The sequence below is a fragment of the Nematolebias whitei genome, chromosome 15 (genome assembly GCF_014905685.2).
Source record: "Nematolebias whitei isolate Nwh7 chromosome 15, NemWhi1, whole genome shotgun sequence".
In the NCBI taxonomy this organism is placed as follows: domain Eukaryota; kingdom Metazoa; phylum Chordata; class Actinopteri; order Cyprinodontiformes; family Rivulidae; genus Nematolebias; species Nematolebias whitei.
The window spans coordinates 30,393,423-30,407,870 of NC_056512.1; the positions used below are offsets into that span (position 1 = coordinate 30,393,423).

The 14,448-nt window shown below is 40.4% G+C and overlaps 1 protein-coding gene across 1 annotated transcript in view; it reads right to left on the reverse strand.

The window, feature by feature from the left end:
* Positions 1–14,448, reverse strand: part of cep112 (centrosomal protein 112) — a 135,410-nt gene that overhangs the window by 7,042 nt on the left and 113,920 nt on the right. Inside the window, exons 24-25 of the mRNA XM_037688538.1 lie at positions 12,782–12,871; positions 1,696–1,797 (exon numbers count right to left, since the gene is read on the reverse strand). Of these exons, the coding sequence (XP_037544466.1) occupies positions 1,696–1,797; positions 12,782–12,871 (192 nt within the window). The remainder of the gene's footprint in view (positions 1–1,695; positions 1,798–12,781; positions 12,872–14,448) is intronic.

The window sequence follows — 14,448 nt, forward strand, 5'->3', positions numbered from 1 at the left end:
GTGATTTCTTCTCTGAATGAGGAATAAAAATCATTACTTACTGTTTATGTAAAATAAAAATGAGTAGTTCTTTTCAACCTGTAAAGCATTGAGTGAACTAACACAATTTGATTATCAAAACATTTGTAAGACAGTAATGATTATAAAGAATTGTCTTTTCTGCTTGATTAATTCAAGAAAGAAAGTCATCAGATGGCCCAGACTTATTCAGATCAATGAAAATAACAGTCTCTGTCCATCTGGTAGATTTGAGGTCAGATAAGGGTCAGACCAGGGTCAGATAATCAGGTCATCTGGTTCACTACAATGTTAAATTTAAAGACCCAGTGCTCCTTGAAGGAATTCATATCACCTGCTGCCTTTCATGCTGGAGGTCTTGACAGAGTTGTAGCCATTTTTTTTAAGGATGCACGATGTTGGATTTTTGGCAGATAACCGATACCAAGACAAATATTTTTCCCCCTAGACCTTTTTCATTCAACTTTTATTTAGACAGGTTAATTCCATTGAGCCTCGAGGACTCGTTTACAAGAGAGACCTGAATTCTTAACAAAGAGTGATGACAGCAATGAATAACAACGACAACAATAGACTGTCAAAAAATAGGCATACAAATTTAAGTTTCTCTTTTTTTTTAATACAAATTGAAACAAAATAGCAACCAAAAGGACAAGCAAGAGGAACAGCAGCAAAAAAGAGTTACATCACAAGGCGATGTAGAAAACTAAAAACAGGAACATGTCTGCATTGGCTTTTGCCAGGTACTTAACAGGGTTTTAAAGTAACTTGAGAAGTCAAGGTCGAGAGCTTCAGATCGTTTTGTAAGGTATTCCAGGAAACAGGGGTGGCGTAGGAGAAGGCCCCTTTGCCTAGTTCAGACCTCACTGAGGGAACACTGCAGGTAATAATGTCCTGAGAGCGCACGCTGTAGCTGCACTCGTGCAGAGACCTACTTACAGAGATTACATAGCTTTCTCTGCTGTGGAATTAAAATACTACAATATTCTGCATGGTCTTTGTCAGTTTGGTCTGCTACCAATGCAGATGCCAAAATGGGGGCTGAAAATGATGTAACACTTCAACTTGGATTATGTTTAATGTCAAATTTATGACATTTACTCTCTCCAACAGTGCAAATTTGTAAATTTTCTCAAATCTACTCAACCTGTTCACAAGCAACAAGTGAAAAGCACATAAGTAGTAGAGCATTAATAGATATACCGTACTTGATATTTCTTAAATTAAAAATTAACTTAAAACTGAAGCCTTTTAAATCAAAAAGTTATTTTGATGGAATGGCTGAGATTTAACTTTATCACTAATATCGGCCAATACCGATACCATGCCGATAATATCGTGCATCCCTAATTTTTGTTGGCTAAAGTCAACTGGCTGTGGCGACTTGGAGTGAGATGACACCAAAAGTTAACGAGTTGTAATTGAACAACCACAAGTTTCATTGTAATTCATATGGTTCTTCATAAAATATTTTGCTAACAGATCTAGTTGACTGCAATAGTTAATGGTAATGTTTTAAGCAAAGATCTGGTGCGAGCTGTGAGCACTCGGAGCATGTGTTGGGGATGACACAAGTCCTGCCACACCAAATATGAGCTCAGTATCTATAATCTGCCAGCATAATAAAAGAGGAAGATGATTCCTCACATTCTTGACATATTTCGTGTTGGTTCTCACCTGGGCTTGCAGGGAGGCGATGGTGTCTTCTAGTTCCTGTCTGAGTTCAGCTGGCATCAGACCTTTGATCTTCTCCTCATACTCCTGATGCACCATCGTCACCTGAGAACACAGAGGCAGTTAAATCAGACGCCATCCAGTCCAACACAATAAACCACACAGCGTGAAATGTTGCTTCTTTACTTCATCACACATGAAGAGTTGTACGCAGATTAGAGAAAGATGTACGGTTTTATAAAGCATCATTAATATGTCAATATTCCTGCTGAGTAAGTGTTTCTGCCTCCCTCTGACTCCCACATGCAGCAGCTCACACACACTCACACACACAGACTGTGGGTTTCCCCTCTTTACTCATGGTTCTTTGCTTTTTCACAGCTCCTTCACATCTCCACAGGGGGTCCGCAGGCTGGAACCACTCCACTCTGCACAACACCCCCTCTACCGGCTGTCGGGCAACTATAGCTAAATCTGACACAAAGCACTTATGGGCTCTTCAACAGCTGGGCTTGGAAGTGGACTGGAGCCGAACACATGAAACGGCAGCAGCAAGCGGCTAGCTAGCTATCTTCACCGGGAAGGACCGGAGGAAGTCTGTCTGGGGCTAAATTACACTCCACTAAAACCAGAGTCTGATTATAGAAGTTGAAAATGGTTTAGGTTAGCGCAACCCCCACTTTTTGCCCACAAACACACATGAATGGACACACACAAATGCAGCCCGTAGACATGCACAAATGGTGATTTTACTGTAACGTAAAACAACAACAACAACAATTACAGCATTTTGAAGAGATGCTGACTCAATTAAAGACTAGCATTCCTTCAAGGAATACATATCGCCCAACACGGCTAATGACAGAGTTTTGAATGTCTTATGATGAAAAATGTCACGATTCTAGCTATTTTTGGTAAAACACTGAAAATAACTTGTATACACAATCTCACATATTCTCTTAGAGCTTGGCGTACATGTTGTGAATGACTCTCAGCTACTTCCACCCTAAGTTTTAGCTTAATATCTGTAAAAGCCAATAGGTTGTAGACATTATTTCTGATAAGCCATAGAGCTCATCTTGAATTGGACTGGCTCTAAAAGTTAATCAGTTGCCAATAGTCACTTTCTAAAAGTTTTATTGAAATCTGTTCAGAATTTCATGTGATATTTTGCTAACAGACAGGCAATGCAGAAGTTTTAAACAAGCATGCAGCTACAGTTCACTCACATATTTCAAGGTGGAACCAGAGGGGAGAGTCTGGCAACTGTAAAGTGTCTGGCAGAGCCAATGTCCAGCTAAGTCCAATCTGCTCTTTCAAGTGCAGGGAGCGTAAATAAAATGACGGGGGAGGATAAAAAAAAAAGATCAGCTTCCCTAAAATAATCTTCCTGTTGTGGATTTAACTGATTGTTCTGGCTTTGGCTAATTAATCTTTCTGGGCACAATGAGAGGGATTGGGGAAGCACTTCAAAGCAGCCCTCGGTATAAATGATCCCTACACGGAGCGGCTCACTTTGTCTCGGCACAGTGTGCAGCAGATTACTCTGGCACAACTTAGCCAGTTTTTCTGCATGTTCCAACCCCCCCCCCCCCCCCCCCACTCCCCCCGTTAATTTTTAAAGTGTTGGACCAATTACACAGGGTTAAAATCCATCAGTTTACAAAAATATGTTTTCTTTTCTAGCTGTGTGAGAATGAGGTCAAGGATAATTTGAAAGGGATCTTTCCAAACAAGTGCACAAAAAAAACAAAAAAAAAACAGGTTATACAGGCTTTAATCTTAACGTCTAGAGTTTTAACAAAAAAAAAAAAAAGATCTTTCTAAATGTCTATATCTATCTATAGCAGCTTCTGTAGCCATAACAGAATGGCAAGCCAAGACAAAACACACTTCACTACTTCAGACCAAAGCAATAAACAATGGTTGAATAAACACATCCTTTACCAACCGCCCTGAATATAAGTCTTAGATTCTTCAAAAGCCAAGTTCCTTCGTTCTGCATTCTTGATTCATGTATGGTGCAGTTACCACAGCAATGAGAGGTCCGCTCGGCCTAAATTATAAGCTCTTATGTGGCGATGCTGGCTCCATTTTCTGTCCTGTACGTACATTGGAACGAGCAGGTCTACAACAAAGTATTCATAGGGACTCAGAGAGTGATGGAGGCGACTGGTAAATGAAGAAACAGACAGAAGGTGGTATTACAGAAGAAATCAAAGGCCTAGCGTTCCTCGAAGGAATGCATGTTGCCCACAACCTTTCGTGCAGGAGTTCTAAATTAATATTGGATGTTGAGAAATTACTGAGTTACGGTCATTTTGATCAAAGAAAGAAATCTCATGCAATATCACAATGTCACGCTCAGAGTATGTGTTGTACTAACTGTTCTGGTCTACTACAACGTCAAACTAGATCAACATCTGTAAAACTAACTGTTTAAGCCATTTCTGTGTTGGATAATGTTAATCAGCTGTGGCAGCCACCTTGAATCAGGTTGACTCTTGACTTGATTCGATTGTAAATGATTATTTCTATATGTGTGATTCTAGCTCTTCCTCCAGGTTCTTGAATCCAGGGTGGCGTCAACAAGCAGCAGCTGGGGATCATTCCATTAACGAGCTCCAGGACTATAAGAGGCTGCAGAAGAGCTCCATTCCCTGCTGGAGCATTACTTACCTACTGGTATTTGTGCTATTGGTCTCCTTGTGTGAAATCTCAGATTTAAGTATACTTACCTTGTGTTTTCCTTGCGTTCTTATAGAACTTGTCTCCTGAGCCTCCAGTCCTGGGTTCCTTATCGCCTTCAACAAAACCTCGACTCCAATACATACCTGTGAGTTCCTTTATCTACTTGTGGATCTTCTTCAGCTGCTACACCACCATCCAAGAACTTGCCTCCACACTCCACCTGCGCTCCTCCAAACCTGGACGTGACCTACTTGGAATCCTCTGCTTTCCTCTCAGTGTAACCTCTCACCTTCCTGCCTGTAAGAGATCAACAGTCTGCACTATCTACCAGGTCCTCCTCTCAGTTCCTGATGTTTCTCCTTCCTCTCTCCCAGGGTCTCGAGCTGTATATACAGTAGTCCCTTGTTTACCGCAGGGGGTCCATACCCTAAAGCCCCGCGATAAGTGAAAAACCACAAAGTCAGAGTCAGAGATTCTTTATTGTCATTCGCACCTCATGTGGTACATGTGGTGGAGTGAAATTATGTACACAGGGTCCCAGTTACATCCAACAATAAAATGTAAAGGAAAAACAATGATAACATCTAAGATATGAACTAAGGAAAACATCAACTAAAAATACACTAAGCACTCATAACATAAAAACATTACGTCGAACATCAGCACAAACATGAACATGAGTCTGTGTGAGCAGATGAGCGAGCATGAACACATAAACACTGAAACAGATCAGATCAAAGTAGGAATAGTAGTACAAATAGTAAGTACCAGTAGTAGTTTATTTTAGTTTATTTAGTATATTGCAAGTGTGGGAAGGATTTAAAACACACACACACACACGCACGCACGCACGCACACACACATAAATAAAGGTATACATATAAATATACGCTATATATATATATATATATATATATATATATATATATATATATACGCTATATATATATATATATATATGTATGTATTCAAAAATACTTTATTAAATTTGTTGTTGTAACTCGTGATCCGCATTTCATAAAGCAATGTTATAGATGCTGATGGCTGTAGGCAAGAAGGATCTCTTGTAAAGGTCCATTACACAGCGGATCCTAAGAAACTGGATGCAGATGCCATCCGATCAGTCCACCCAGACTCGGCTGGCCTCTCGGTTCTCCCGGGCTGTAGGACTGCCCAAATGGCGGGCAGAACTCCTCCCAGAGTGATGGCCACTCCTCCCAGCAGCCTGTCGAGCTCCTCGTCTCTGCAGACAGCTAGCTACAGGTGTCGGGGGACAATCCTGTCCTTCTGCTGTCATGAGCCGTGTTTCCTGCTAGTTCCAGGATCTCAGTGGTCAGGCACTCGAGCACAGCTGGCAGGTAGATGAGAATGCTTCCACAGAACATCCTTTTCAACTCATTTGAGATTTTGGTCACCACAAGAGTCTACCAGAATGTTTTCGAGGACTTCATAATTCCTTCTGCTGAGAATCTATATGGAGATGCAGATTTCATCTTCCAGCAGGACCTGGCCCCTGCCCATGCTGCCAGAAGCACCAAAATCTGGTTTGATGCCCATGCCATCACAGTGCTTGACTGGCTAGCCAGCTCGCCGGACCTAAAGCCCATTGAGAATCTATGGGGTATTCTCAAGAGGAAAATGAGGTGCACCAGACCCAACAACAAAGAAGAGCTGACAGCAAGCATCAAGGAAATCTGGGCTTTCATACCTCCCAGGCAATGTCACAGGCTGATTGCCTCAATGCCACGTCGTATCGAGGCAGTGATTAAGACAACGGGATTCCCAACCAAGTATTGAAGATTGACATATTGTTTTGAAAGTATCATATTTTGATTAATTTGTTGTGATCCTAATTTCTTTATTTTTTCCTGCAAAAACTGGGTAGTGTGTGGGCTGATGTCTTAACAGTATTCTATTTTTTTGAATTCCTGTTTTCGTGGGTCTCATGAGCTGGAAGACCAAATTATGTAAAAATAAACAAATAAATACTTGAAATAGTTTAAATTCTGGGCCCTGAATCTATCATCTATTAAAGATGAACTTTTTGAATGGAATTATTGAAGTTAAAACAACTTTTCCATGATATTCTAATCTTTTGGCAAGGGTCTGTATATATATATATATATATATATATATATATATATATAAAGAGTTTTGAGTCTGTTGTCCTCAGTCTGTTTGCTCTGGGTAAACACCACCATTGAGACATGATGCCTCATTACAATTTTCCAGTGATTCATGAGATATTTTACTAACAGAGAACAAACACACAGACTCAGGCAAAAACATTAGCGCCCACCTTTGTCTTTTAGTAGTGGGTGATAATTTAAAGTTTTATGCTCTTTCCAAATCTCAGTGTGAGTGGAGGAGGCATTTTTTTCACAATCCCTCTGCTTCACCAACAGTTACAGCAACATTTCTGACTTCAACATGCTTCTCAGTGAGGTTAAAAATGCAAAACAGAAACATCTGCCTCCCCAAAGATGCCCGTCTCGTTTTCATAGAGACATTGTTTCTTCAATGTTCGTTTCCAAGCTCCATCTCTGTTTTCTTTTCATGCATGTGCACATTTTCTCCTCTTTCAACATCTTTTTCTTACAGCAGTAGGCTCGGCCCGTTGGTTTTTCCTCACAGGTAGAAAGAGACACACGACAAGATCTGAGAACAAAACAAAATTCCTTGCCGTTACAAAAAGAACCTTTGAAGAACGACGCTGATCAAAACCATGGCAAGGTTTTTGGTCACTGAAAGACTCCAGATGAAAGTAATAAAGGACTGAAAAGAGAAGGAGGGAAACACTAGAAAATAAATGTATGCCACTGTTCCCCACGTAATGAAAGGCGACCTTGAGTTCCTGAAGAAAAAAACAAGAAAAGTAAAAATCAGGTTTCATCTGCTCAGCTCTTTTTGAAACGAGATTTTGTTTGTTCCTGATGAGGCACAGTATTGAGGGCTGTGAGAAGCGGCAGTCGTTTTCCCCTCCCAGTCATCTTAAAATGACAACATTTCATCTATATATAGTCTTCAGATTGTGGCTGTGACTTACTCTTGCGTTTAGTGCCGTCACATGGCATGCTTTTGTGACAGCTGCCAGCAGAAAGGAACAAGCCCTAAACACTTTCAACCTTCAAATGAAGTTTGTCACGTCGCAGGGATGCTTGATGTATGCTAATGAAGTTAGAGTGTGAGAAGGGGGGTGAGTCGCTTCTGGAAAGACATATTTTATACACCCCCACCTTGTTTCTTAGCGACAAAAAACTCAGTCAAGAACAAGAGTACATCAAAAATGCCACTGCTCACAAAGTTTGCACCTCCACATCCACGGAGTTGGCATGTGAGTTCACTAAAGAGCGATTTGAAATCAAAAAGACTTTGCTGTGAGAGGGGAACCGCTTGACAAAAACAAAGGAAACAGGAGAAAAGACAGAAAGAGATTAGAACTGGCTACAGATCTCTAGAGTTGTTAGAGTTACAGTACAGAACAGATTGGCTGCTGCTGATGCAATGCTTCTCAACAAAAACAGCATGCGGCTTGCTTAGCTTTTTATGCTTGCAACGAACAAAATCTTATATTTTACATCGTTTTGAAATTAAAAGACTTAAATGCATATCTCCCACAGCCTTTCATGTCAGGGTTTTAGACCAAAAAGAAATGTCAAGAGTTTAAATGTTTAAAACAATGCACAGATAACAGAGTATTGTGGATGGCTCTCAGCTACTACCACACCAAAATGTAGCTTAATATCTGTAAAATTAGCATCTGACTCATTTATATGTAACAGTACATCGTCTACAAAATGCACAGTCAGAGCTAAATGTTTACTCTAATGCGATTGTACAACATTAAGCTAACATTCATAGCATCATTATAAACTGAATGCTTTATAAATAAAATAATATATATGGCAGATTATGTCAAGACCTCCACTTAGTTTTGTTCCTCTTTTTTGATGATAAGCTTAAATGATAGTTGGCGTGCTATAATTCAAGCCATCTTGTGTTGGGGAGATTCCAAAAGTTAACCTGTATATCCAGCAATGTTCAGTCAGGTCATCTGGACATTTTTTTTTTAAATTTGCTGAGACGTTTCATTCGTCATCCAATGGACTTCTTCAAACTATGTTGTTCTGAACCACTTGGACGTGGCTGACGCGTCGTGTTTGTTACGCGTCACCGCTGACAACTCGAAAATGTGGGCAGGCGTTGTGCCAAAAATCGATTGGCTGCCAAATGGCGGCCGTGGGAGCGTGCACGGGAAGACTTCAACAAGAATTTAACAAGATTAACACTTAAAAACAATTATTTGTTTGCTCAAAATTATAGTAAAGGTGTGTCTCAGTCAAACTTTTCCTTAATAAATGCACTCTGATGGTCAAATCGGCTGCATTTTCAAAAGCCGATATGCGGAAACATGAACGCGCAGAGGGCGAATCGCTGTCCATTTTTTCAAAATTTAACAAGATAATCATCTAAAAACAATTATTAGTTTGCTCGACTTTATAGTGAAGGTGTGTCTCAGTTGAACTTTTACTTAATAAATGCATTTTAATGGTCAAATTAGCTGTATTTTGCTGGGGCGGCGCAGCAAAATGAAGCTGATTTGACGGTTGCTCCAGGCAGATGACGGTGTCAGACAATGGCAAGCCAATTGTGTCATTAATAGCCACTTTTACCTATTACATGATACAACGACATGCCATACAACTCGACTGCCATTTAGTGGCTGAAAATGGTAGTGTTTAATATTTTCAGCCAGAATGAATGAAAACAGTCATATCGCAGCCAAAGACTGGTTTATAAATATGGAAAAAATCCATAAATATGTCAATTCGGCCTATAAGTCGCAGGGCATGCAAATTATACAAAAAAACGTGACTTATAGGGCGAAAAATACGATATGCTGTTTGTGGAGAATCAGTTTTGTTTTGGTGGCTCCTCAGATTGAAGAAGTCCGTTGGATGACGGACGAAACATCTCAATCAGTCCAGATGACCTGACTGAACACTGATGGATTTTATGTCTGGATTATTGAGCATGGACACCATGTTGGTGTTAATCTGTATATGTCGAATGATTACTTTTTCCAAGATTCAGTAAAGTTTGTCCAGTGGTTCATAAGATATTTTGCTAACAGACAGACACATGAACACACACATATGAAGACACCACCTTCCATCTTACTGTAGCGGGTGATAATTAACCCAAGTCTTCATGTTTTATGAAAGTTCATCTCAAACGTACAGTTTGAAGCCTGCTGTATCTTTGTGCTTTTACACAAAACTACGTTCAGCTGGTGTTTTCAGGGAGAATTCAGCCATGCAGCGAGCTGACGATGATGATGATAAGCCATTTTAGAGCTGAAGGAGCCTCTTAGAGCTCTGCCAGTGTAAAGCAGAGCAACATCTGTGTGAAGCCTGGGCAGAAAGGCTGCTTCAACATGTGAGAGATCAGATTACAAAAGATACAACACACATTTTGGAAAATAAACAAGAGGAATATGGAGGAGGCAGAGGGGACAAAACAAGTATGTCCTCAACAATTAAAGTGCATCAAGTAAGGAAAAAAATATGCTTTAGTGCAATGTGCACTTAAACACACAACAAACACACACAAACATTTACACACCTGACTTCAGGTGAGTCAAGAGTCAAAATGCTCCAAAATATCTTTGTCAGAACTCTCTTCAATCTTTTTCTTTGAGTCCCTGAAATGTTCTCCATCCCTGCTCCTCAATGATTTGCTTTCAGATAGTTTTTCTGCCAAGTTTGTCACACAAAAACAGTCTGTGTTAAATTAATGACGTGCATGTGGGTGTGTGCGTGTGCGCCTGTGCTTCACGAACTGTAAGGAGCCTAAAATTGGAACCAAAAGTTTTGTCACATTCCTGATGATGTTGATGAATTCTTTGCTTCAGGATAATGTGAAATGAAATCATCAGGTTTCAGTCTTTGTAACAGAAGAAAGTTGAACTTTTGGTGTCAGTGCAAACACTTGCCAGCACCTGCATCAAAGACTACATTCTTCAGGGTGTAGTCCCATTAAAAATGTTAGAAATCATACCTGAAACCTTTTAGTTTTTGAGGTTACAGTAAATGGAAAAATGTTTTGCAGAAAGAAAAACGGTAAAAATCAGAACACAGCATATTCCCCTCAAGCTGATCCATGTTAAGTTTAGTTCAGCATTAAGTTTGCAAGACGACACTAAAATTCAGTGTAGTGTTTCTGTTTTTTAGGCCTGATGCAACGTGAGTGCTTTTGCACGATGATATCGTTTTCAGGACGAGGACTCAAAACAGCCAAAAAATCTATTACTTCCAATCCAAATGGAATAATCTAAAATAAAAAGTAAAAAAAACAAACAAACAGTTTAGATCTTTTGAAATGGGGTTCTGTGGAGCGTAATGGTTAATTAATATCCTACATGTTGTCGATAGCTCTTTGGAGGATGTCAATTAGGAAAAAAAAAAAAGAGTTGAATTCTGACCTGATGGATGAACTAACGGCCACTCAGGGCAGAGCAATGACCAAAGTGGATCCAAGCCATATAAAACAACACCAATCTCAAAAACTTTCATGTAAATCTGGTTCTATAAACCTTTGAATCACTGTCAGTTTTGCTTTATACATTTATTTACTTTATGGTTATTTGATGGCTAAAGCAGCAGCTAGCTGTAGCATTTCTGGTGCAGCTTTGGGAACTTCCAGCTGGAATAGCTAAATTTCTGCCTGAAAACCGTGCAATGTGAAACAGACATGAACCACTGTAATATTTCTGAGATTGTAGTTGTTTATTATGACTGCAATACAATTAGTTTTTAGACCTGTTGTTTAGACTAATCATTAACTAATCAACGGTCAGAACTAAACTATTTCTCAAAATTGAAGTTCTTTGCAGCGCTACATACAACATGTGCATACGTGTATCATTTGTTCATACCCTTTCCACAGAATCTCACTTTAAAATATCTGAGCTATTAAAGGCGACATCTTGATGTCAGTGACAAACTGGTTGATCCACTATGAGAAGGTGCTGTTTACTGAGTTTCTTGCAGCTCCTCAGACTGAAGAAGTCTTTAGGATAAAAGACAAAATGTTTCATCAAAGAAGAAGAACATGTTCAGAGGACCTGACTCCGTCTTGTTAGATTTATCTACCTGGATTACTGAGCATGCATCAGGACCTCTGAGCTATGACTTTATGCTTTATTTCTGTCAGGAGGCTGTTTATAAAATCATTGTTCTGTTAAATGGCGGCTCAGTTGGTAGAGCCGTTTCCTCTCAGCGAGACGGTCACCGGATCGAATCCCAGCCTGGGCCTTTCAGGGTGGAGTTTTCATGTTCTCTCCGTTCATACGTGGCTTTTCTCCATGCACTCTGGTTTCCTCCCACCAAATAAAAACATGCGTTAGGCTGATTGGTAACTCTAAATTGTTCCTAGGTGTGAGTGAGAGTGTGAATGGGTGTTTATCTCATTTGTCTCTATGTGTCTCTGTAATGGACTTGTGACCTGTCCAGGTGTCCCCCACCTCTCACACAGTGACTGTTGGATATGGGCACCAGTGACCCCCCACAACCCAGAACGGAAGAAGCGGGTAACAATAGATGGATGTTTTAGAAACATTTAAAAGGCAGTATCTTTCAGAATAAGAAAGTTCATGTGCAACATCCAAACAACGTACTGAAGTTTAAAGCCGTCAGAGGAACTACTTGGTGTGGGTCAGTGATGAAAACCATCGACACTTCAGCAGGATTTATGACAGCCGGACATCGAGGTGTGTGACGAGTGTGTGAAATGTGTACAAGGGTCAGTGGGTGGAACGGAGAATGAATGACTTTGGTGTACATACGCCGGTACAAAGGCCGACCTCCTGCATGAGCTCAGTTATTGGCGCTTTCTTCTCTGTGTGCATCAAGGTCAAAACAGAGGCTGATTACAGGGCATTCTCCAGAGCCACAGGGAGTGTGAGAGGGTGTGTGTGTGTGCGTGTGCGCAAAGAGGCTTTCCTTTTGAACACAAGCAGTGGTGGCATTCCTGGCCCTAGGCACTGGCTCTTGAAGCCAGGTCTCAAGGAATTTGGGAAATGTGGAAGGGGGCATATCGCTGACTGTGAACAGGAGAAGGTGAGATGGGAGAGTGATGAGGGCCGGGCAGGGCAGCAGGGAAGGGAAACATTTTGTTTGCCTTTTGTGGCCCCCTGGAGGATTAACTTAGTAACATAAATTAAACAAGATTGTATGATTAATAAAAATATGAAGGTTAAGGATTAAAGATGAAAAAGAGGTGTGATGAGAAAGATTAGGGCTAAAAGTTGCAATTATGAACGATGCAATTGGAAGGTTTGTCTTTTTTCACACACATAGAAAAGATCATTCACAAGAGAAGACAATGACTTTGTTACCGTTTCCTCTGTCTCCAGCTCTTTGCTGAGCAGCTTCTTCTCTGCACAGTGCACTTGCCTCTGCAGACTCTCCACCTTCTCCTGCAGAGCCTGGGGAAGAGCAGAGATGGGAACTGAAAAACAGCTGTGTACAAATCTGTGCTTTGACATGCATGTGACACAAACCGATAGATGCTGATCTACAGTGACTTTTCAGCAGACTGCAGAAGAAACTTCAGCTGAATGAGAGGTTGAAATATGTAGGCAGAAACCAATGAGAATATGTTAAAGAGATTAAAAAAACAGTTATGGTAGTAATTAAAGGACAAACGCTTTAGCAAGAACAAAGAGATTTTGTCCCCTCAGTGAAAAAATGAGCAGTTTTTCATGTAGGTTGAGAAAAAAAGACAAGATGATGGTTACATTCATTCAGTAAAAATAAACTTTATTGCAGTTTTTTCCCAACATTTAGGTAAGAGAGAAAATATAAATGAGCTTTGTGTGCTGTTCAGATCTTCTCTGCCTATAAGTGATAGCAAGGCGCAGTTCCTGAGTGCAACACAGAACCAGATGTTTTCAGTGCACATGTGGACATTTCATCTCTGATTAGTCTGCGTGCAAAACAGAGAGAGCGATGTGTGCACTTTGCACTTATGCACACACACACACACACACACACACACACACACACACACACACACACATACACCTTTGACGTGTGTGTGAGGCTCTGGCAACAATCAATATCCACACCATCACCTTCCCCCATCTCCCCCCCCCCCCCCCCCACCCCCACCCCTCCGGAGCTGAGTGAGTGGACCAGGTGTTAGTTTGTTGATTTTCTGGGCGGAAGGAAACACAGTCCAGGTGATAGGCATGACCACCTGATCTACAACCCAATCAGCTGACATAAATTACCCCCCCCCCCCCTCCAACCCCACACACTCTGATTTATAAACAGTTAAAATTTAAAATATGAAGAGAAGAGTGTTCACTCACAGAATCTGAAGGACTATAAGACCACATTTTGGTCATTTAGGTTTATTTCATTAATCTGAGACATCAAAGTTGTTTGCTTCCACCACAGTTTGTTGACAAATTTCTGTCACTTTTTTTACTCTGCAGTTAATATCTCACTTTGCATAAACAAGACCAGCTGCTTATTAAAGTGCTTCATATTAAACTTTTATAACATAGTAAATAACTTTTCGGTGTTTAGCTCCAGTGCAACATGAAGATCAACATGTAAACTACACAAAGTTTATGATTTGTGCCCATTATTATTATTATTTTTTTACTGTTTTTTTTTTAACGTTTTAATATTAATGTTGGATGTAACTGGGACCCTGTGTACACAATTTCGTTCCACCTCATGTACCACATGTGGTGTGTATGACAAATAAAGAACCTCAAATCCTTGAATTTATTGGTAATTCATGCGCTGTGTGTTAGGGAATTTGTGGTAAAAGTTTATGGATGTTTTTAACTACTATGGCTGAGAATGTTAACTCCGCCCATGAACCATATGTTTGGGTTAGCAGGGAGAGCTGGATCAGGAGTTGGGTGAGGCAGCTGTTGCCTCAGAGTCCATGAGCTCGGCTGAATTGATGAGTGTATAAAAACAAGCTTCACACACAGCTCATGGCAGATATTTGTGTGTACTTCCTGTATATCTGTGTAACCTGCCC